The 24969-nt window shown below is 43.6% G+C and overlaps 1 protein-coding gene across 3 annotated transcripts; it reads left to right on the top strand.

Moving 5' to 3' along the window:
* The first annotated feature begins 1915 nt into the window (after positions 1-1915).
* Positions 1916-22912, top strand: SLITRK5 (SLIT and NTRK like family member 5). 3 transcript variants are annotated; one of them, XM_059721128.1, is made up of 3 exons: positions 1916-2310; positions 5554-5759; positions 6821-22912. In XM_059721128.1, exon 3 carries the CDS (start codon positions 6829-6831, stop codon positions 9712-9714), a length of 2886 nt encoding a protein of 961 aa, XP_059577111.1. In that variant the 5' UTR covers positions 1916-2310; positions 5554-5759; positions 6821-6828; the 3' UTR covers positions 9715-22912. The 3 variants fall into 3 exon arrangements, with proteins under 3 accessions (XP_059577111.1, XP_059577110.1, XP_059577109.1); XM_059721127.1 differs by lacking the exon at positions 1916-2310 and adding an exon at positions 2421-4222; XM_059721126.1 differs by lacking the exons at positions 1916-2310; positions 5554-5759 and adding an exon at positions 5766-6015.
* The last annotated feature ends 2057 nt before the right edge of the window (positions 22913-24969 follow it).

The raw sequence follows: 24969 nt of genomic DNA, 5'->3' as shown, positions 1-24969 counted from the left end.
TGGACAAACATCTCCGTGTGCGCCAGATCCCGTGGGCCGCGGATGCCATGAGCGAGGCTTTCCCTTCGCTGCCGGTCACCCCAACTGTGGCCGCAGAGTTGGCCGGTGGGCCGGGCACTCTGTTGCGGCTCCCCATGCCTCCCGATAGTGACACGGGTTGTCCCTTTGCTTCTCTATCGCGTAGAAGCTTGTATGCCTGGGTGGTTTGTGTCCACCATGCTCAGGTGCTGGCGGGCCGCCCCGATACACCATGGTGATGGCGCCTGGGGCCACCTGCTTCCCAACCGGCCCACCCGGCGTGGCGCACATTGTATAAGCCGCCGACCGCCAAGAAGACTTGCAGTGGCGGTTGCTGCACGGCATCCTAGCCACTGGCACGTTTGCATCCCACTTTGACCCAGCCGCTTCGACGGCCTGCCCCTTCTGCCCTGGGGGCGTGGAGGAGGATCTCTTTCATGCCTTCCTGGACTGTCCCCGCCTGCAGCCGCTCTTTGCCACCCTCGAGCTGCCGCTGCGGGCGCTGGGCAGGAGCCTCTCAGAGACCACCTACATATGCTCCTTCCCGTACCGGGCGGCTGAGCGGGGCGCCATCTGCCTGGCCAACTTTTTGCTGGGCCAGGCCAAGATGGCCGTCCTCAAGAGCCGTAGTAACCGGCTTGCCGGTACCGGCTCAGACGATGCCCCGCGGCTCTTCGGCCTCCTAGTGCGGGCGCGCCTCTCGCTGGAGTTTGAGCACGCTGTGCTCCGGCGGGGGATGCCCACCTTCGAGGCACTGTGGGCCCTTGAGGGACCGCTGTGCCACGTGGAGGACGGCCGTCTCAAATACGCGCTCTGATGTCATGACCGGTCTGGGCGACCGGGCGGGCGCGGTGGCGGACTGTGGCTTCCGGCTTGTGCCGTGCCCTGGGCCCTCACCAGGCTGCTTTTGTTTATTTTCTCGGGGTGAGAAGTTGAAGGGTTTTGTACGTGTACTATGGGACAGGGAAGGGTGGAATTGTTCGTTTCTCGAGGGCTATATATATAAATAGCATGTTAGACAAGATGTGTATTACTGCGAAGGTGTTTGTCACGGTGTGATGTTCTGAATGTCCTGGAATGGCTTCTCTTTGGTGTGGTTTGATGGTTTTTTGCTTTCTGTACCTGATCTTTTGTGAAATAAAGTTGTTAAAAGTCAAAGTCAAAAGTCCTTCCTTCCTTCCTTCAACTGGACAGGCTCGGTGTTGGACTGCAACTCCCAGCTCATGCTGTGCCCTGGGCCCTCACCAGGCTGCTTTTTGCTATTTTCTTTGTGTGGGAATGTGAAAGGTTTGTCATGTGTATGATTGGCTAGAGCAGGGTAGGAATAGTTTGTTTATAGAGGGCTTTGATCTATAGGACTGTGTGGCCGGTGTCTCGACTGCAAAACGGCATGTTAGGCACAACATGTAATTCAAGTAAGGTGTTTCTCAGGTGTAATGTTATCAATGTAATGACATGGTGCTCTTGGTTTGATGGTAATTTGTTTGTCTTTGCTTTGTATATTGGACCTGGACCCCAGAGGGGCTAACTTTTTGTATCCCGAATGCCTTAATAAAGTAATTAAAAAGTCAGAGTCTTTTTTTCTTTCCTTCCTTTTCCACCCAGCTTGCAGGTGAGCCGCAGTTCCCCGCCCCCAAAGCGAAGCAATCAGCACAAGGCCATGAAGTTTGTGTCTCCAAGCGTTGAGGCGATGCTGTGTTACTCGCTTCCCTCCCGAGCCCCTGCCTGTGCCGTGCTCCGGGCTGGCTGTGCAAGGCTCATTCCTCCCCACGAGAAAGCACAGCTCCAGCTGCTCAGCCCAGGCGCCGGGAGAGCGCGGATCCACCGCCCTGCGCCGCCACCTATCGGCCGCGCGGCGGCACTGCGCCGCCTCCCCCATGGCTGCGGCAGGCTCCGGAGGATGAGGCGGGCGGGCTGCTTCGCGCTGCCTCCCGCGGACAGGGCTCGCACACGGCCGCGCCGCCCCGCTTCCCCGGCAGAGCCCCCCGGGACTTGCTGGGTGCCTGCAGCCCCCTCCCCGCCCTCTCCCCGCCCCGAACTGCAGGGACCCCGCCAAGCTGCGACCCCCCGGCGCTGCGTGTAGCCAGCGCCGCTCGTCTGCCACCGCGCTCCGCCCCGCGCGCTGCCCGCAGCGGTGCCGAGCCGTGCATGCAGTGGGGGCGCCCCGGGCCTGCCCCGGCGGCAGCGACGGAGGCTCCGGCGGAGCAAGCGGCCGGGGCAGCGGGGGGGCGGGCGCCCCGCTCGGCCCCTGCCACCATGGTCGGGGCGCGCTGCAGGAGGAAGAAGAGGAAGGTGAAGCCGCCGCTGCTGATCGCCCGGCCTCGGCCCGGGGGTGCCCTGGGGACTGGGGAGCCGGGCCGGGCGGCGGGCGCTGGGAGCGGGGGCGGGAGGCGGAGGTGGGGCTGCAGCCGGCTGCCGGGCGGGGAGAAAGTTGACCTGGTCCGTGGGAAGTGGGAGTGCGGCGTGGTGGGGAGCTGTACGTGTGTGTGTGCGCGCACCAGTGCGTGTACGTGCACAGGTGTGTGTCTGTGTGTGTGCCTGTACGTGTGTGTGCACCAGTGTGCGCCTGTGTGTGCGCACCAGTGTGTGTATGTGCACAGATGTGTGTCTGTGTCTGTACGTGTGAGCACAGCACTGTGTATGTGCGCGAGTGTGTGCCTGTGTGCGTGTGCCAGTACGTGTGTACACCAGTGTGTGTATGTGCACAGGTGTGTATGTGTGTGTCTGTACTTGTGTGCACAGCAGTGTGTGTATGTGCACGAGTGTGTGCCTACGTGCGTGCACCAGTGTGTGTATGTGCACAAGTGTGTGCTTGTATGTGTGTGTCTGTACGCAGGTTTACACCAGCATGTGTATGTACACAAGTATGTGTGTGTCTGTACATGGATGTGCACCATTGTGTGTATGTACACGTGTGTGTGTGTCTATACGTGTGTCCACCAGTATGGGTATGTGCACAAGTGTGTAGGTATGTATACACTTGTGTGTATGTACACGAGTGTGTGCCTGTGTGCTTGTCTGCACGTGTGTGCACACCAGTGTGTATGCTCACAAGTGTGTGCTTGTATGTGTGTATACAGCAATGTGTTTCTGTACGTGTGCATACACCAATGCATGTATGTACGCGAGTGTGTCTCTGTGTCTATACGTGGGTGTGCACCAGTGTGTGTATGTACATGAATGTGCCTGTGTGTCTCTGTGTGTCTGTACGTGTGTGTACCCCAGTGTGTGTGTTTACACCAGTGTGTCTGTGTGTGTGTCTGTACGTGGGTGTATAGCAGTGTATGTGTATGTGCCTGTGTGTTTGAATGCGTGTGGGGGTGTCTCTGCGTGTTTCAGTGCGTGTCTGTACGTGTCTACGAGTGCATGTGTGTGAATGTGCCTGTGTATATGCCTCTATGTGTGTGTTTGAATGTGCGCGTGCATATGCCTCGTGTGTGTGTGTGTGTGTGTGTGTGTGTGTGTGTGTGTGTGTGTGTGTGTGTGTTTGAAAGTGTCTATGCCTGTGTGTGTGCAGCTGCTCCGGATCCAGGCTGCTGTATCGGCATGTGCCTGCGCCCTGCCTGGTGCAGCTGCTTAACCACCATGTCAGCGAAAGGCTGAACTTGGGCAGCCTCCTCCTGCCTCCATCAGAGCCCCCAGCCCACCCCGCTCCCTGCCTCCCGCTCCCCACCAGCTTCCTCCCCCTTGGCTCTCTTCCCGGCGCCCCCCACTCACTCCCGCTCCTCTCCTCCCTCCTCCCTCTCGGCCGCCTCTCTCCTCCCACCGCTTCCCTGCTCTCCAGACCTCCCCCCTCGCTGCCTCCCTGAGACCCTCCGCTCGCTCCTCTCTCCCTCTCCCTCCCTCCCTCCCTCCCCGGAACACACACACACACACACACACACACACACACACACCCACCCCTTTGTCGTAGTGGGGGAGAGCGCCGAACGAGCTCCGGGCTGCAGCCCCCGGCCCCGCCGCCTGGCTGTGCGTGCGTGTGTGTAGCGGTGTCTAGGCTCAGCCTGGAGCGTGCGTGTGTGCGTGTGTGTGTGTGTGTGTGTGTGTGTGTGTGTGTGCTGGGGGGGGTGTTTGTGTGCATCTCTTAGCCGACCCTCTCGACTGCAATCCCCACCGCCTCTATCCTGTGCCTGGGCGGCTCTCGCACCAAACAGGCATCTCGGTGGGTTGCAACCATGCCGGGGCCCTGGAGATTTCAGGCTAAGTAAGTATCGGGGTTGACTCTCCCTCCCTGCCTCCCTCCCACGTCTCTCTCTCTCTCTCTCTCTCTCTCTCTCTCTCTCTCTCCTTTTTTTCTTTTTTTTTTGTTGTTTTTTGTTGTTGTTGCTGTTGCTGTTGCTGTTGCTTCCCAGCCCCCAACCCCACCCCTTTGCAAAAAAAAAAAAAAAAAGCATTGCTTCCAACTCTGGGTGCTGCTCAGTTGGGTGGCAGTGTCCGGCTGCTGCTGCTGCTGCTGCTGTCGGCGGTACTGAAAGCTGCTCGGAGGAGGATGTGCAGTGCGGTAATCTAGGGTTTGAACTCTTTGGGGGAAAACAAATGCAGCCCTCCCCCCGCCCCTCGAAAATGTGATCCTCTCTGGAGATCTGGCGAAGGCAACACACGGCCATCACGGACGGGTTTCCGAGGCAGGATTGCCACCCTTGCTCGCAGCCCAGGCAACTTTTATTTCCTTGATCGCCCCCTCCCCCCAGCCCTTCACATTTTGGAGGAGGGGGAAGGCGAAGGGAAGGAAAATCACATTGATCTCCTTAACTAGGCGTGATTGAATTAAAGTTGGAAGACGCCAGGAGTTTAGCACTGACCGGACACGTTTCCCAATGGCTTTTTTTTTCTTTTTTTTCTTTCTTTCTTTTTTTTTTTTTGGACGAACAGTCGCTTAATGGGCGAATGGATCTGATCGAGCTGAGCGAGAAGCGGCAAGGTAAATGCTTTAAGTAGGATTTCTGCTGCCTTTATGCAGTGAAGCCTTTTTTGCCTTCAGTCATTTCGAGCGGCTTTGACGTTTGGTCGAAATTCCCTGTTGTGCGTGCATTGAGCCCAGGCTCTCGGTTCCGTGCTGCCTGCCTGGGGGGCCAGTGCCACATTCCCAGCCTTGCATCCGCTGCCACGGGAGATGCCTTGCAGTCCTGAGACTTGGTTGGAGGGTGCGTTTCTCCACCCCGGAGTTGTGCCGGCAGGATTGAAGCGCTGAGGTTGACCACGGAAAAAATGCCATCCTGCTCCGAGAGCGCAGCGTTTGAGCCGGAATGACTTCTTGCTCCCCCGCCACCACCAACGCACACAAGTGCACATATTATCTTCCTCAATGTTCTTAGACAAGTAGAGGAAGCTTCAAGGAGACAGAAAGACTGCACGAGAGCAAAGAAAAAGGATTTATTTTTTGGCCGGATGAATTTCGGGTATTAAATCATTGACATAGGTCAATGGTAGGGGTTTCTTTCTTTCTTTCTTTTTCTTTCTCTCTTTTTTTGTATTTCTTCCCCTCTCCCTCCCTCCCTTGGCTTTTAATCAGCTCGGGTGTCTTCTCCCCTAAAGGATGAAGAGCATTGACAGCCATCGCTGCTTATAATCAGCAACTCCAATGCTTGGAGTATTGGCGATGAGAGATTTCCATGAGACCTATTTAGCTCTCTCCACTTCTATTAGACTAGTTTTGCAAAACGTTGGGAATAAACGGTATGTCAGATACGGCTGAGACTCCGAAGATGCTCCTCAGGTTTTACATTTTTGACACCTTTGGGGTGAGTGGCAAAAACGTCTCCTTTTAACTCTTTCTCGGGGTGTGTGTGTGTGTGTGTACATGTATGTGTGTGTGTGTGTGTCTGAGTGTGCCTGAGTGCAAGGAATGAAGACGTCTTTTCGCTAGTCATTTATGCTCTATTGTATTCAACTCATTTGTGAGCTCATAAACCTCGACTGAGGAAGATTGCTTACTTGAGTAAAGGCGCAAAAACCAGCTGTTCCTAAAGAGAGCTGCTAGGTACATGCAATTGCGAGGTGGGTGTAATTCATTGCAATACGGGAGAAGTCCATCACCAGAATCCTTTTGTGTGGGTGTGATTTTATTTTATTGGTTTTTTTTTTATATCTATCTATCCAGCCATCTACCTATTTACGTCAACCCTATAGGAAAGGGGTGATTTAGAGGTTCCGTCAGGTTTCTTGGTGCCGAATGAAATCGCATTGCTGCCTACCGAACATTTCCCCTTGGATTCCCACCGAGACATTTCTAGCAATGGTTAAAAATAATCAAGGTAGCACCTTGGCTCTGTAAAAATAGGGAAAGACCTTAACAGTGCGCTGTTCACTGAAGAGGTACTGAAAGGAAGAAAGAGGGGGTTGGGTAATAGGTGAGGTGGGAAACCTCATAAAATGGTGCTTCTTTTCTCTTAAATTAGAACCGTGAAACTGAACTGACAGCCATTTTATGTATATTTATGGGGCTGGTCCTGAAAAAAAAAAAATCCGACGAAACACTGAAATGTGGCACATATGCATAGGAACAGAAGAGCTTCCAGTGTGACCTTATGCTTTAAAATACAGCAGACGTTTAACTCGCTAGGAGTTGCACATCAGCCTTTTAATCAGAATGAATGTCACCGAGTTTTACAGCCAGGGGAATGAGAAAGGACGGAGGGCTGAGTAATTAAAAAAAAACAAAAAAAAAACCCAACAAAAGCAACCCAACCCAAACCTAGCATTCTTTCCAGGCAAAATAAACAAGTGCAAAGTTTTGTGTCTGGTTTCTATTGCAAATCCTTAGCCTATCACCTTGTTTTCTCTTCTCTTCTTGCCCTCGTAGGAGATAAAATGTACGCTTGCTGCTCTACAGTAACTTTGGAACAGGACCTCAACAAAAAAATGCATATCTGGATGCTGCAGACGCTAGCGTTTGCTTTAACATCGCTAGTCCTCTCGTGGGCAGAGAGCATCGAGTATTATGGGGAAATCTGTGACAACGCGTGTCCTTGCGAGGAGAAGGACAGCATCCTCACGGTGAGCTGTGAAAACAGAGGGATCATCAGCCTCTTCGAGATCAGCCCCCCACGATTCCCCGTCTATCACCTCCTGTTGTCTGGGAACCTGCTGAACAGGCTCTACCCCAACCAGTTTGTCAATTATACCGGGGCCTCGATCTTGCACCTGGGGAGCAACGACATCCAGGACATCGAAACGGGGGCCTTCCACGGGCTGCGGGGCTTGAGGAGGCTGCACCTGAACAACAACAAACTGGAACTTCTGCGGGATGACACTTTCCTGGGGCTGGAGAGTCTGGAGTACCTGCAAGTCGATTACAATTACATCAGCGTCATCGAGCCCAATGCTTTTAGCAAGCTGCATTTGCTGCAGGTGCTGATCCTCAACGACAACCTCCTCTCCGGCCTGCCCAACAACCTTTTCCGCTTTGTGCCCTTAACTCACCTGGATTTGCGGGGGAACCGCCTGAAGCTGCTGCCCTACGCGGGCCTCTTGCAGCACATGGATAAAGTGGTGGAGCTGCAGCTGGAGGAGAACCCCTGGAATTGCTCTTGCGAGTTGATCGCGCTCAAGGACTGGCTGGACAGCATCTCCTACTCGGCTCTGGTAGGAGACGTGGTGTGCGAGACCCCTTTCCGCTTGCACGGCCGGGACCTGGACGAGGTCTCCAAGCAGGAGCTATGCCCCCGGAGGCTCATCTCGGATTACGAGATGAGGCCGCAGACGCCTCTGAGCACCACGGGCTATTTCCACACCACCCCGGCCTCTGTCAACTCCGTGGCCACCTCGTCCTCGGCAGTGTACAAGTCCCCCCTGAAGCCTCCCAAGGGCACCCGCCAGCCCAACAAGACCCGGGTGCGCCCCACGTCCCGCTTGCCCGCCAAAGACCTGGGCTACAGCAACTACGGCCCCAGCATCGCCTACCAGACCAAATCCCCGGTGCCTTTGGAGTGCCCCACCGCCTGCACCTGCAACCTGCAGATCTCCGACCTGGGCCTCAACGTCAACTGCCAGGAGAGGAAGATCGAGAGCATCTCGGAGCTGCAGCCCAAGCCCTACAACCCCAAGAAGATGTACCTGACCGAGAACTACATCGTGGTGGTGCGCAGGACGGATTTCCTGGAGGCCACGGGCCTGGACCTGCTGCACCTGGGCAACAACCGCATCTCCATCATCCAGGACCGGGCTTTCGGGGACCTGAGCAACCTGCGCCGGCTCTACCTGAACGGGAACCGCCTGGAGCGGCTGAGCCCGGAGCTCTTCCAGGGCCTGCAGAGCCTGCAATACCTCTTCCTGCAGTACAACGTGATCCGCGAGATCGCGCCAGGCACCTTCGCGCCCGTGCCCAACCTGCAGCTGCTCTTCCTCAACAACAACCTCCTGCGGGCACTGCCCGCCAACCTCTTCTCGGGCCTCAGCCTCTACCGCCTCAGCCTGCGGAGCAACCACTTCGCCGCCCTGCCCGTGAGCGGGGTGCTGGACCAGCTGCGCTCCCTGCTGCAGATCGACCTGCACGAGAACCCCTGGGAGTGCACGTGCGACGCGCTGGGCATGAAGCTGTGGCTGGAGCAGCTGGGCAGCGGCGTGCTGGTGGAGCCGGTGCTGTGCGAGGCCCCCAAGCGCTTCGCGCACAGCGACATGCGGGGCATCCGCGCCGAGCTGCTGTGCCCCGACTACTCGGACGTGGTGGTGTCCACCCCGACCCCGTCCTCGGCGCGGGGCCCGGCGCGGCCCACCCCCAGCCCCCCTTCCTCCTCCTCCTCCGCCGCCGCCGCCAACAGCACGGCGGGCGGCGGGGCCCTGTCGCCCCCCGGCGGCGGCTCTGCGCCGCACGCCTCCTCCTCAGTGCCGCTGTCCGTACTGATCCTCAGCCTCCTGCTGGTCTTCATCATGTCCGTCTTCGTGGCCGCGGGGCTCTTCGTGCTGGTCGTGAAGCGCCGCAAGAAGAGCCGCGGCGACGCCGCCAGCGCCAACCACTCCGACGTGAGCTCCTTCAACATGCAGTACAGCGTCTACGGCGGCGCCCCGCACCCGCACCCCCACCACCACCACCCGCACCACCAGCAGCCGCCGCCGCCGGCCCCGCAGCCCCAGCCCCACGCCGCGCTGCCCAAGGTCAAGACCCCCGGCGGGCACGTCTACGAGTACATCCCGCACCCGCTGGGCCACATGTGCAAGAACCCCATCTACCGCTCGCGGGAGGGCAACTCGGCCGAGGATTACAAAGACCTGCACGAGCTCAAGGTGACCTACGGCCACCCGCCGCCGCCCCCCCCGCCGCCGCCGCCGCCGCCGCCGCCCGGGGGAGGGGGCGGCGGGGACGAGGCGGACGCCGGCCGCAGCCCCGCCTACAGCGTCAGCACCATCGAGCCCCGCCAGGAGCTGCTGCCGCCCGGGCCCGACGCCGAGCGCTTCTACCGGGCCGCGGGAGAGCCCGAGAAGCGCCCGCTGGGCGCCCCCGGCACGGCCCTGCCCGACTACCCCAAGTTCCCCGCCGCCTACACCTACTCCCCCGGCTATGACCTTAGGCGCCCCCACCCCTACTTGCACCCCGCGCCGGGGGACAGCCGGCTGCGGGAGGCGGTGCTCTACAGCCCCCCGAGTACTGTCTATGTAGAGCCCAACAGGAACGAGTACCTGGAGCTCAAAGCAAAACTACACGCAGAGCCGGACTACCTCGAAGTGCTGGAGAAACAGACCACGTTCAGCCAGTTCTGAGCAGCCCCCACCCCTACCCCAGCCGCCAGGCACCTCCTCCTCCTCCTCCTCCTGGAGGGTTTGTATGTAACCACCTTCCACGTGCACACACACACACAGAGGCTGAGCCCCTTCCCCTCCTTGCCCCCACCCCCTTTTGCTTCCCCCCGCTCCCCACTTGGTTTTGGCTGTAGGGTGAAGTGCCTTGGCACAGGATTTTTGCTTGAGACTGCCAGGGCGCGCACTCCTTCCTGCCCCTTCTGGAGTTCGTCCTCGGTTTCCCCTGGTGTAGAAAGGGGGCACAACACTGGGTGCCTGCATGTGGTGGAGAACGGAGGGGGCGAGGGGTGGGGGCAGAGAGGGGAGGGGTCTCTTCCCAGCCACAAGTACAAAACAAAACCCAACAATAACAACAACAACAACAAAAAACAACCCCCCTTTTGTTTCTGTCATCGCTTCCTTTTCTTTTCTCTTTGGTTTGAAGACGTGCAGTGCACCTCAAGCCCTTTTTAGCCATGGGTGAGTTGAAAAAAGAAAAAAAAAAGGCTTTTACAGAGAGATTAGCACACCCCGACTTTAATACAAGGTTTCCTTTTTTTAAGAGGATGTGTTTGTATGCTTTCTGGACTTTTGAATTAAAAAAACAAAACAATATATATCTATCTATACTTACATATAGATATATATATATATATAGATATATACTATGATCTTTAAAAGGATCACCTTAGATGTGGACAAATCATTACAGAGTGCAGAGATATATGATCCATAACTGGTTAGTGAAAATAACTTATTGATGAAATATATAAAAAAAGAAAAATATTTTATTGTAGCACCTATTTTTATATGCGCATTGGCATTTCTCTTTCCTTCACTGTTTTAGGGTCCAATCCTGCAAATACTTACACCTGTGAGGACTCACGAAAAGTAGTCCCAGGAGAGGACCCCATCCTGCAAATGCTTAAGCACATGAACAACTTTATTCGTGTGAGTAGTCCCCTAGATGTCACTGGGTGAGCCACAAGTTAAGATACCTGTCCCCAAAATTGTAGGGTTGAGGCCCTGCTCTGGGCTGCTGGTCTCGCAAGTAGAATTACCTGGTTGTTTAAGTGTTTTTCAGGATGGGGTCCAAAGTCTGTGAACTGCTCAGAAGTGTTGCACTACATTTAGAGCTTTATCTCCAAACCTTACGTGGTACCAGGAGGACATTTGAAATCATTAAAGTTAATTTTAATTATGACCAAATCTTAAAAGACAATCTAAGACACACAATCTGGTCAGGATAAATGAATATCGTGTTGCTCTTTTTAAAGGATGTAACTACTAGGAACCTCCTGCTAGAGCAACTAGCTGGACTAACTAGTGAGGGTGATGTGGAAATCATTGATTTTAGCAGGAAAAAAATGTTACTTTTCATTAGTCAACCAAAATATAATGATTTGACTACTGTTGTAGCCAATTTCTGATTGTTTAGTCAAATGCAATTGCACTTGTACAGATCCATGTGTATACTGGCACCTTGAAAGACCAAATGATGGACTGTACAAATCTATAGACAATGTCTTTACCCCTTTGGGCAGCAGGCAATGACAAGGATATTCATAAACACGGCATCACTGTAAGATGGGACATCTGGTGTCTCATATGTATCCCAGCACATGTAATTTTTTAATAGTTTCTGAATAAACACTTGATAACTATTTCAAATGGAATAACATGAAGTAATGATTCCCTGAAGTTTAAAATTTCTTGCCAAAATCATCTGTTCATATGTGAAACTTTTTTTACTGGCAGTCAAGTTTGAGCAGAAGAGAACTGACAGTTTTAGGCATAACCCGTTGTTCTGAAGCTTGTTTTCAAAATACAATATACTGTAATCATCAAGACACATGACCTGTGTCAGGGATTTTTACATTGCTATGTGTTTAATAGTATAGTTTCATATTTACACTTTTCCCTCTTTAAAGTCTTCATTTAATATATGGAACAGGGTAAGTGATATTTCATACACTTTTTATTGTTCTTCACTAGGTTGTCATGTGTGATATTGCTTACACAAGCATCAACTAGTACTTTTTTTTTTTGGAGAAGGGCTCTGTTCTATTCTGCTTTCCCAACTTATGAAAAACATATATTTACAACAACAACAAAACCGTTCTCTTAGCCATTCAGGATGAATGATATGTTGGGGTGTATTCTTCCCTTCCATTATTCCCTTCCCCACCCAAACAAAACACAACAAACATATAGGTATGATCATACAGTATTCTGGGCAGGTTAGTGTAGTGGAATGTGGATTTTTTTCTAGGTCCTGAGAGTCTTCATTTGTCCCAAAAAGGAATAGCACTTGATGTATCATGTATACTGTTATTACTCAAGTCAATGAGAGATGTGAATTCCCAGCTTGGAGGTCTTTCTTCATGCTCTGCTCTCTGAATCATTGCTGAAGCCAGTGGGCCTGGCTCTCCTCTCAGTTACAATGATATAAATCAAGAATGACTCCTTTGAACTCATTTGGGCTATACTTTTGTTAAATGAGAAGAAAATCAAGCCAATTGACTTGGTCATTGACTTAGAGGAGGTTTTCTTAGTAAAAACTAAATGGTCAGATCCTGGAGATAATAAGTACCCTTGAGGTATAAAATATTGTCTCTTGTACGTCCAAAATCCAGATCAATGGGAGTTTCTATTTCAGTCTGAATACAGGATCAGGTCCATAATGTGAAATGTACAATTTAAATGGCATTCTGCCACAAAGAGGCAGCATCCACAAGTGAGTTAATGCACAGAAACTGCTAGGATTTAAATGAAATGGGTGGTAGAAATGCCTAAGCTGCCTTTTTATACTGATGCTCCTTATGCTGCCATTTCTAATGGCAATAAAGCTATTGCATCCATATTTTATTAGCACAGTTGATATTTGGTACAGGGGAAAATTCTAAAGGTCCACATACTAAAATCAGGATAATTACTTTAAAGTTTTTCTATCCACTTTACTAACTATCATCAATAGCAGCCAAAAATGAAAAAAAGAAAAGAAAGGGAAAAAAAAAAACAGCTCCAGTGTTGGGAGAAGAAAATTAAACAGTAATGATTACCCTCTTACACTGTCTTGAAAATAAATCCTTGAAAAGACACAAATGAAGGAAAAAAGATACTTTACTCCATAATTATCTTGAAATACAGCTAAGAGGGCCATTTGAGAGCTCACATTTTAATGGAAATGGGATTTCCCATTCAAAGGCTATAATGATTAATTGTCTTCAGAAAATTGTAGGAGGAAATAATAGGTAGGAATGTCTGATGACAAAAATAAATGTATTTGTGCTTTTAAAACATAACATTTGATGAAGAAAAAATATTTTTTATGAAAATATGACCTCTGTTTTGCTAACAAGATCAGTGAAACTTTCTGCAAGATGATATGCTGAGTTAGTGCTGACCAAAGAAGTAAAAATGTCAGAGAAAAATATATTGATCCCTTTTTTAAAAATCATTCTTAACATTTTTGTTTGAAAATTGTTTTAGTTGGATCATTTAGTCTGGTTTTCCTTTGCCCCCCTAAGTATTTCCCCCTTTTAGCAAATAATGTTGAGATTCCTGAGATGAAAGAGCTAGATAGCCATATATTTGTTTCAAAAGTATGGGACTATCCATGATAAACAAAGAAAAAAGAAAAGGAGAAGAGAACTCTGATTTCTAGAACTAACACATGGACAGTAGTAATATATAACATTTATTTATAAAAGCAAGTCTAAACAAAAATATTTTGTAACTTCTTTATGTAGTTTCTATATTCAGTATTGTGACATTTGCTTAACTTATGCAATGTCCTACATACTGAATACTAGTTTGGGAGTTTCTTTCTTTTTAAGTGGTCTGGTTTTGGTGTTACATACTTTAATCCTCTCTTTGATAAAACAAGCTGGACTTCAGTATGCTAGTTCCAGAGGATGCACCCTGTTGTTTCTAGCCATTTTTATAGATTAGCTTAATACCAAACATATCAGTTTTGTCATCAATTAAAAATCTGCCATGAGAGAAATTTCTACTTCTATACTTACAGGGCCTAATCTTGCATATTTTTCTTACGTTGATCTCCCGCTGACTTCTGAATTTTACATGAGTAAACATTTAGAGGTGGAAATTTAGATAAGTATGTTCAGTTCTGTATATGGCCCATCTTGTTTACTGTGACAAATACTTGTCACTCAGGAGTATTCTTGTTAGAAATGCATATTAGGTCAAGTTCTGATATCCCTTCTTGATTCACAGTTTAGCTCTGATTGGAATGAATAGTAAAGTGTTACTCAATGTGAGTGATGTGTCAGAAACAAGCCCAAATAAAATATAGAAAACAAATCTGGAAAAGCAGTGGTAGTTAATACAATTCCATGTAATATGAAACTACTAGGTTAAATACTACCTTATGTAGGTAAACACCTTAAAATTGACCTGAAATTATTACTATGCCTTACATAGCATTACAAATAATAATGAGGTACAATTCCTTTGTGGCTATAAAGGGTTATTTTTTGTGAATTTATTGCATGCCATAGTAATGGTCTGTCAAAAAACATTTATTCCATGAGAAAGAAATTCAACATCCAGGGCTACTGATAAATTAATAGTATCAAGTGCAAAATCTTGGTCCTGTAGACTTTGTGAAGCATAGCTTTTCGACCTATACAGCCTGACCAACCTCCACACCATCAAAGAAGCTTAAATGGATACTGGAAGGTATCAGGGCTTGTAATATAGTTTGTAGGAAAAAGTGCTGGGATCCATAACAATATAGTGTGCATGGTCACTTAGAGGCTGGGAGATCACGTTAGGGTAAGCAGACTCCTATGTTGTGAGGATGCAGATTCTGGAGAGACTGAAAGAACTCATGACTGAGTAAACATAAGTCCATTGGACTGAAGACTTCTGGGATAGGGACCTGGACTTTTTATGCTCGTACAGTTCTTAGAACATTGGCATGACTGGGAAAAAGAATGGAAATAGAGAGTATAACGTGAATGAGAGAAAGATGCTCCCATAAAAGACAGCGTCCCAATGGTATGATGATTTGGTTTGGCTATCTCATTTTAGCGAACTCCCACTCTCTTTCTGCAGCAGTTCCACTATCAAATACAGGCCCTGCACAGAGGATAATGGGACCATAATTCAGAGGACAGTTGGGGTGGGGTTATGAGAAGCAGGGGAGGCTGTGAGCTCACATACATAAGCTCCCTGCCCTCTTCTGTAGCTCTGCTCAAGTACTCTCACAAAGTGAATATGAGTCCTGATTAAATGCCTTCCTGTACAAACAGTCAGCAGGATATTTATTCCTCTATTTGTCCATCTGTCTATGTATAAATATCATACTAATATATGTAAGATAGAGCCTTACAATTTCTATTGCTTTCATTTTGTTTTTCATTATTTAGACGAGTCTCATAATAACTAGTGGTGTGACAATACTGCAAACATGCTATAAAGAGCTATGTGTTAAAATGAATGTTTATTCTTAAAACATTGAACAGAATAGTGTCAGAAAGCACAAAGAGACACATTTAGGTCCTAGAAACTAGAAACATTTAATTAATTGAATTTCAAAGGGAATAAAATGCAATGAAGGTAGTAATTAAATGGTTATCAAATTAACTAATTAACTTACAGAAAATGGGCCAGATTCTGCTCTTCATTGTACAAGTATGATTCTGAAGTAACTCTCGTGATTTAATTGCAATTATTGCAGATTTTCACTAGTATTATTGAGAAGACAGTTAGCCTTCTAGTTCTGAAATAAGCCATTCTTAGTATTATTGTTTTGTAAATGTAAAGGGAAGCATTTAAATATATAAAGAACATTACATAACTGTAATTTGGCAGTGAGCCCAAAGCTTACCTACATAAATTTGCAATTTGTTGGAAAATTAACAACATTTTAGCATTTCACTTTAAATTTTAAATGTGAGACCCTATTTTAATGTAATTTGGGCCATCTATATAGGAGAACTCTTAATTGATTTCAGTGGGGAGCTCTGTTTAAAAATAGAAGAACAGATATGTTCTTTGGGTATGATATACCCTGTGAATTAAAGAAAGATATTTAGTTAATATTGTGGACTTGATCCTGAAGTCCTACCTTACATAAACTTCTGCTGAGAAAAACAACTCCTCCATATGTGCTTTTGTCAGTCTGTGGGGTCTGCAGCAGGCAGGAACAAAGCCTATATATATATATATATATATATATATATATATAAAATTGATATTTAGACATTTCAAATTTTAAATATATTTCTATTTATTGAAAACTATAGAACATTGTCACACTGCTCCTGTTTTTATTTGTTTGTTTGTTTGTTTGTTTGTTTACTGTTTGTCCAGTTATGGCCACTGCTGTAAGTTATGTGTTTCTGGGCTACCTTTCAGGACTATGAGTCTAAAAGAGAAAAAGAGAGAAGAGGTTGTTGCAGTAGAGATTGTTTACTTGAGTTTGATGCCTAATACACATTTTCTCATTAGGATTTCAACAGTTTACTTAGCTTATGAAACTCAGGCTTAGAATCTATCATGATCATTACACCAGTGATATGAAGAGGTTTATTTTTTATATTCTTTCTTTGAGTTAGGGGAATCCTTTTAGAATGACATTGTTTTACACATTTGCTCCTGCTATATACAACATAGAATTACATAAAAATAAAATAGCCAATAATAATAAAGTAGCAACTATTTCCAGTTAAGAAGGTGAAAGTTTAACTACTACAATTGTAGTCATAACTCCATCTAGTCTACCATCAATATATTTATTGAAGTAAAAGCAAAAAGATTGCAAGCTTTTTTTCGTTAAAGTTTAGTTAATATAAACTTGTTATGAAAAAGGATTATGGTATGTTCTTACAATACTGCAGTTTTAATGGAAATTAAGGCCACCCTTCCCCAACCCCACCCATTTTTTTGTTGTTGCGGTTTTTTTCATTTTTAAAGCCTTTGAAGTCCTGACCTTGCTTTATATTGACACATACGTGGATGGTGGTACACACAAGGTCCCACTTAAGTTAGGGCAGTTTTATGGCTTTTAACTTCGCAAAACATGTAGATATCAGTGAGAGTTTTAGGTGTACAAATAATAAAGGATCAGGCCCAAAGCCAGCAAAAAAATTGTTGAATACAAGTATCAGGATTGGTATAAATGTTAATATTTGCATCTTAAAAGTAAATATTGACATTTGAAGAAACAGACAGGATAAATCAATAGATAAATAGTAAATAAATACTGCCATTGTAGAGGGAAACATTTTCAGAGGTCTATATGAGATATAGGGTATATTTTAATGTAGTTATAGAACTTTTGTAATTTTTGATTCAGGATTGTGCTTAATTGTGTAATTATCTCTAAATGGAATTGCTGTCTTTGTACTGGGCTGAGATTAGGTAATGAATTTCAGCTTTTAAGTCATAAGCAAAGTACAGCTTATGGCATTAATGGCAATTACTCTATACTCCAGAACATTAACAGCTCATAAAGCAAGGTTGATTACAGTAACAACACTCTTCAGATGAGATTAAGTTTTCTCATAGCAAGTTTCATTTTAAATGTAAAAAATTAAAAATCATACATGTATTTTCATTTGGGAATGTATTTAGTTAAATCAAACATGGCTGTATATTTATCTAAAAAGTATTAATACCAGAGTTTTTTAAGTTTTTACATAAGCTTGAAAGTCTTTCAGAACTACATATAAGCCATATACTTTACGGTTCCATGAAGTATCACAGTTAGATTTTATCTGTTTAAAACTAGTCAATTTCATCATGTAGATTATAATCTACTTATGTTTGCGTTGGGTTTCATTCATATATATATATCTCCAAGAACTATTTCTTTAGTTCATAAAGGATTGACATAAATTAAGATCAAAGAAAGTTAGTCTTCTGTACTGTTGACTTAAAATTCACATTTTGGGTTGGTTTTTTGGAGATTAGCACCTCCTTGATATGACATTTAATCATAATGAGAGTAATGCATGTATATCAAAGGAAAATGGAACCAATAGATGAAATTCTGAGTTTTGTGATGTCAATGGCAGGACACCTTGTGACTTCAGCAAGTCAGGATTTTCCGATAATGTGGAACATTTTAAAAATAAATCAGTGTCATACCCTTTGCATCTTCTCTTTTGGTTGCAGTAGATTGCTTATCATACTACAGCAGGGTTAGATTGTTGTTGTAACTATAACAGTCCAAGGATTTTGTAAGGAACAAGATTTTTTAAAGCAATATCTTCTATTGGATCAACCATTCTGAACTGTGTATGGTTGGTTCAATAAAAGATAATGTCATAACAGAGAATATATAGTGAAAAAGTTCCAAGACAATACCCACCATCTGTTTGAAGGTTAATACAGATTGTTTTAGTTGGCTTTTCTTCATCAAATCAATTTACCTGGGGTCTTATATGAGTGATATTTTTTTTTCCAATTTATATCTACCAAGATTTAATATGCAACCTAAACAATATTGACTGTGATTACAACATTTAATGTCATACAATATGGATCACTGTTGTGAACCAGTGTTTTTTTTTTTTAAGTTTAAATAGTCTTACTACACCATATATCCTTAAAAAATAAGCATTTAGTTTCAGACACTGGTCTGAAACATCTAGTGTTAAATGATATAATAGTTTTTAGAAATTAGACCTAACTTGTGTACCATTTTCTTTATTTATTCTGCATTTTACTTTATTCTTCTTTTTCATTGTACATGAATGAAAACAATTGCCTTTATTTTAAGTGTACATTTTCTTTTGTTTATATGCTGCTTGATTAACTTCCAGAGTCTGTTTATCTATCCAAGGATGAAAAAATAGGATAGGGAAAAATAGGGAAAATATGACTGGATACCCTATTATTTAGTTAGGTCCTGATCCTTTAATCAGATCTACCTAGTCTCTCTCTTGTGCTTGCATGTAACATCTATTGATTTGTAATGAAACTATGAGAACACACAAGAAGAACATGCCTCTTCAGATCTGACTGCAAGATCAGGACCATAAACACCATCTTCATTGAAGACAATAGGAGTTTTGTTTCAAGGCTTGTCTCAGATAGGGAAATTTGCATAATTGTAATTACAGTGTGGTAGTTACAAGTGCAAATCCCAAGAGTAAATGTGCTGTACCACTATAGGCAAAAAGATTTTTGGATCATCTTACCTCAATAATAGGGTTTCGCCTGAAGCCCTACCTCATACTAGGACAATGCATACACACTGTAGGACAGAGCTATACTACAATAATTTCCCTACTGACAAAGCCTTAAATAGGAATTAGAAACGGGTCTAAAACATTCCTTTAGGCCTATTTGACACGACAAGTAGTAATTGCTAACAAAATGGACAGACACAGCAGTACCTTTAGACAAGTAAAACCAATTAGATCCATTGTGCAATATCTTGCTGGTAATTTAAAACAGTGGCAGTTTATACTAATGTGTATTTGCATACTTCAGGTCTTCCACAAATGGAAGATATGGAATATTCTTCCTTAGGTATATGAATCTACTAAGATTAAAGAAAAGGGAAGAAAAGAAAAGAGAATTCAGTTTTCAGAAAGATTATGTAAGCAATGCTTAAAGAACAGAAAATATAGGGGTAGCTGAAGTAATCCTTCTAAATTGGCTAACATTTTTTTATTATTATGATTGTATTTGTTTTCACCAGATAATCATTTTTATAGATATAATCCATATAACAGTTCAAATGCCTATTTTTTTATAATTTTATTATACATGTTTCTCAGGGGCATCACTTCATGCAGATTTTCCTTAGATTTGACATTAGGATCAGAAATGTTATTATGCAGAGCCCTTTTTCACCCATGTTTATCTCAGAATCTTTAGTCCTAGGTGTACTGTAGAGTTTTGATAAGATATAGTATGCATATAACATAACTCATGGCCAGGGATCCTGGTTTTCTCTGATAAAAAATAATCCCAAATTTTCTGATTTAATAAAAAACAACCCCAAATCCACATTTTTCCATGATTAAAATGAAACACCACATCACCCCTCCCCCCCCACACACAAAATATTAGTGGTGTTTCATTTTAATCACAAAAAAAATATGTGGATTTGGGGTTATTTTTTATCAGAGAAAACCAGGATACCTGTTCATAACCTACTTAAATGTTTGGGAATTAGTCACTTCCATATGTAATCCTCATTAACAAAATGCCAGTTTCTGATTTTTGCACAGAATAATACTGCAAAACTTTAATTTGTACTTGCTTAACAAAATTATTTTCTTCTCCCATAAAAGGCAAGGTGGTGGTTGTTATTGTTGTTGGGTTTTTGGTTCGGTTTGGACTTTTAGGTGGTTTTTCTGTTTTGTTTTTTGTATGTATGTGTGCATTCATGATATCTCTTGTTGAACTGACAGTTTAGTTGGGAGAGCTGTTGGACAAGTTTTCATGTACAAAGTGTCCTCTCAGTTTTCACATAAAGCCTGACCATTAATCAATCATTATAGGCTGTTATTGCTTAAGAACCTTAATGGTAAGGCAATTTATAACACTGAAGACAGAAATCCAAGTCCTCCAATATTTATGTATAAACTTTATTAGTATGTATAGTCACATTGGACTCAGTGGGAGTACTTGTGGAATTAGGTTCTTACAGGCATGTTTGTAAAAGAGAACCTCAAATACAGCCATAACACTTAGGCTAGGTACAAATGTTGAGAAAGCCTAAGCTGTAAGTGAGGTAGTTTAGGTGGGTAGCAAAAAGCATTTACATTTCCCCTTTGGTGTGGGGGGTCAAATCTTGGACAAGGTGCCACCATTTTTAAACCATCCTACGTATGCCGAACTTCTGTTCTGTTATGGGTATAGACCGGTTTCCTATCACTTATACCAGTGAAAGTGTAATGTCTGTACCTGGCCTGAGAAACCACAGTCATCTTTTCTATGAACCTCAGTTTAATTGGGAATTGTATCTCATTAAAGACTTCATGTTGGGGTGTACTGCAATCAGCATATATATATATATATATATATATATATATATATATATATATATATTAGTAATAATATATATATATATATATATATATATATATAAGTAATATTAAGGAATTACTGATTACCAGGGACCCTCATTTTCGCTGATAAAAAAAAAAAATCCCCAATATTTGGATATATATAGTGGTTTTCATTTTGATTATAGAAAGATGTGGATTTGGGGTTACTTCTTTTAATCCAAATATTGGGGATTTTTTTTTATCAGCGAAAATGAGGATCCCTGGTAATCAGTAATTCCTTAATAAAGAAGAGAAAAATGTTGTACTTTGCAACAAAGCGTTAAAGCATTTTCAAGCTAAACTAGTAGAATATGCTGTTGAACTCATGCAGACAAGGAACGATTAGGTCCATATATAAACAAAAAGGCGGTGCTGGTTTGTGAAACATTTATATAGCTAGAAGCTGAAGGACCTGAATTTTAATCCTGTTTCAGACACTATAGAGCTTACTTTCTTTGTTTGTTTATTTGCCTGAAAGTTCTGGCTTACCAGAATGGTAATAATACTTATCACTTACTTGTAAGGTACATTATAGGGCTTAGTGGATAATTAATTGGAAGTGTTTTTCCCATTTAAAGCACTTTAAAAAGTGTTAAGTAGCAATTGGGCCTGAGTTTTTCTCTCCACTGAGGTATCACTCTGACTGCACTGAGATATTCTTTTTTCTGAAATTTTTGCAAGATTTAAATGAAAGATAGAGGCTTTTTTTTCTTCCCAAATTGGGGACTTGAAATTCATCTCCGTAATCCATACTGAGGTATGTAAATTTTAAAAAATGTTTACATGATTTCTAATGATTCACCTCAAATACATTTCTATTTGCATCTCTTATGGAATTCACTGGGAAGAGTATTCTGAAAAAAAAAATCAGGTTACTTTTACATAGGGACCTAAATGTGCTTTTGGAAGCCTAGCTCTTAGCATTTAAATTAGAGAAGAGAAATGAATCACTAGCTAATGGTTTGATCCTCCTAGTCATCTGCATGTAGAACTGTCTTGAATGGTTAGCTGGATCAGGCCCTAAGCTTCTATTTTTAAAAGTAATTTATTAATTACTACGGTGCAATCAATTTATATTTACTTCTTATGTTTAGAACATCTACAAGAGAAACATCTGCATAATTATGTATTAAAATGAAAAAAATGAAATCATCATAGGACAAACAACCTTGAAGTGAGGTTGATTATTAATATATGTGGAACTGATTCCATTAATTTGTTTTGTCCAAAATACACAATATAAACAAATAGCATATGCAGTGTCAAGTATATTACATATTTTAGAAGTTTTAACTTCTCATCTGTATGATATTATTAGTAACATGGGTAAAGAAATGTATTTATTTGAAAAATACTATTTTTAAGCTGTCAGTGTCCTTTTAATACTTGACATGCATCTTTTTTTAAAGGAGAGATTTCTGTACATAATCACATACCAACTGCTTTTGGAGCTTTTAAAATCCATCAGTCTGCATTGAAAGGGGGGAAGCTGTTTTGGTCTATCTTTATATATCTTTGGGAAAAAAATACATTCAGTGTTTTTCATTAGATGAATATGAACACCAAGGACTTTAAAGATTAGAATTACAGTATCATAAAAAATCCCACTGACAGGAAAACATTCATTAAAGGTATTAAAATTGCTACACCAAAATGAATTTCAAAATTAAGATCTGACATTTTTTGAATAGGAGACATTTTCAAAATGGGGTGTTGACAAGTAATTAATAATAATTTGTATGTCTTTCACCCCAAAGGATTATAAAGTGCCTTACAGGATTAGGGTCTGCTCCTGCCCTGATTAAAGTTAATGGAAACACTGCCAATGGGGAGGAAGACTGGGCACCTAATAAGCTATGTAAAAGGTTCACTTCCCTTCATGCTAAAATGCAGTATGTTTTTAAACATGCACAGCAACATTCTTTACTGGTTTATGACAGAAAGTGAATATTCTTATATATGGATGATAATACTGGTTAATTTAAGTGTGCAACATATATTTATTTAAATAAGAATATGGCCAAGGTTTGGGGGTAAATTTTTCAACTCATTGCTTAAGCTTCTGTTTTAGGCTTTATCCAAAATACACTCACTGTATTTTTATTTGTACAATAAATTATAGATCCGGTGGTTTTAATCAATCTGGCATTACTTTCATTGTTCATCTAATACAGCACAACTCAACACGTGACTTGCAAGCAACATGTTGCCTGTTAGAGTCTCTGGAATTGCTTGCAGCCATGGAAGATTAAAAAGTTAAAACTGAGGTTGACAGCAAGAGCAAAGTATGATGTTGCCTGCAGTACATTACTTGTTCAGTATTGCTCATGGGTCAGCAAAGGTTGGAGACCACTGCTCTAATATGTTTTGGACTTTTAAAATGATGTACACACCGGTTTTTTGGACTGAGGTCTGCATTTTGGTGCAATGGGTGTTAAATAATTTCAAGTCTAGCTGAAGATTGACTGAAAATTATTTCCTAATATAATATAAAAATCTCTCATAACTGCATATTTTTGCTGATTATTTTTTTCTTGCTGCCTGCGGGAGATGGAGTGTTGACATCAGTATATGGCATATATGTCTAGCCTCCTGCCTTTTATGTATTATGCTATGGATTCCAGAGTTGGTTTAGGGCTGGATTAGCATTCTTCATGCTTCAGCTGTCAGTTGAAAGCAAGATTTGTGCCATATACGCTTTAAAAAAATAGATCCTTTTATCTAATTGTCACATCGCAGTGAAGGAACACTATTCTGCAAAGGGCAGAAAAAATAACAAATGCGTCTGTACCCTCTTTGAAATTTTTGTGATACCCAAAGAAGGATAATTTTTTTTTGTCTTCCAGCCCCTAATGCCTATGAAATTTATGAAATCTATGAAATGATCTTCCAAATTAGAATGAATTCTGAGTGACTGACCGAGTAGTTAAATTTTCTGAAATTCTTTTTCTATTTGTTTTTGTTACTCCCTGTTTAAAAAATATTGATACAAGGATGCCCATTTTTGTGGGTTTTGTTGTTGTAATTATTATTTTATGGTAGAACTCACTATAAGTTGTTCTAAGGGCAGTCCATCACTGGAACAACTTACCAGAGGATGTGGTGTATTTTCCATCAACTGACATCAAGAATGGGTATATATTTAGCTTTAATGGAAGACATGGCCTAGATACAGTTTGATGGATGAAATTCTTTGGCCTGTAATGCAAAAACTAAGCTCATATATTTAACTTGTATTAGGGGACCCCCCCCCACCACACACACACACACAAAACCAGATCATCTTAATGGATCCCTTCTAGTCTTAAAATGAAGATATCTATGGAATTCCTAAAATGTCCTCCAGCAAAGCTATACAAAGTGAAATTCTAACAACTTTGATATTCTTAAAGCAGTGGTGCCCAACCTTCTGCCTCCACAAGCTAGATGAGTGTCATGGTATTTGTCCATGAGCCAGATCTCACATGGTGTCGGTGCTTGAGGTCAGGGGTGGAATCCTGTGCACTGTCCCAATCACACACTGGCCTGACCTTGCACCCTGGATCCATCCATGTGCTGACCTGATCCCATGTGCTGTCCTGACTACACACCAGAATGATCAGCATAGGGGAGCACATTATCTGGCCTGCAAGACTCTCCACATGTCCTGATCTGAGTGACTCCCCACATCTGTAGGTGAGCAGATGAGCAGCTATTCACGCTGTCACTGCTCAACTGCCACCAAATTTCTGGACCCATAGGAATTCCATGGATTAGATGACACAGCTCAATGGTCTGGTTTTGGCCTACAGGCCACAGGCTAACATAACAAGTAAAAGAATAAACGAGAAAAAAATGATGTATAAATAATCTTTGCAAGTCACCTTTAATGAAGTTAGAGGACATACTTCTTGAAATTGAATTGATGTGATTCTCCTGCATCAAAAATAAATGACAGCAGGCCATAAAAAGGCATTGTATGGTTATATCACACATCAGGGCCAGATTGTATTTTACCTGCTGGGTATGTAAATTGACTTAGGCTTCTAAATACAATTCTATCCCACCCTACTCAAATCTGGGAAAAACAGCTAATGAAAAAGGTGGGTGGGTTCTCCTGCTGTTTCTTTTTTTTTTTTTTTGGTGGCTAAGTATTAATTATAAAATGATAGTGTGCTGTAATGGATTTTCAGGGACTTGAACAAGATGAATCAACTTA

The sequence above is a fragment of the Alligator mississippiensis genome, chromosome 1 (assembly GCF_030867095.1).
Source record: "Alligator mississippiensis isolate rAllMis1 chromosome 1, rAllMis1, whole genome shotgun sequence".
Taxonomy (NCBI): Eukaryota; Metazoa; Chordata; order Crocodylia; family Alligatoridae; genus Alligator; species Alligator mississippiensis.
Note: the sequence above shows the minus strand (reverse complement) of the source record. Positions and strands in the feature narration are given on the sequence as shown.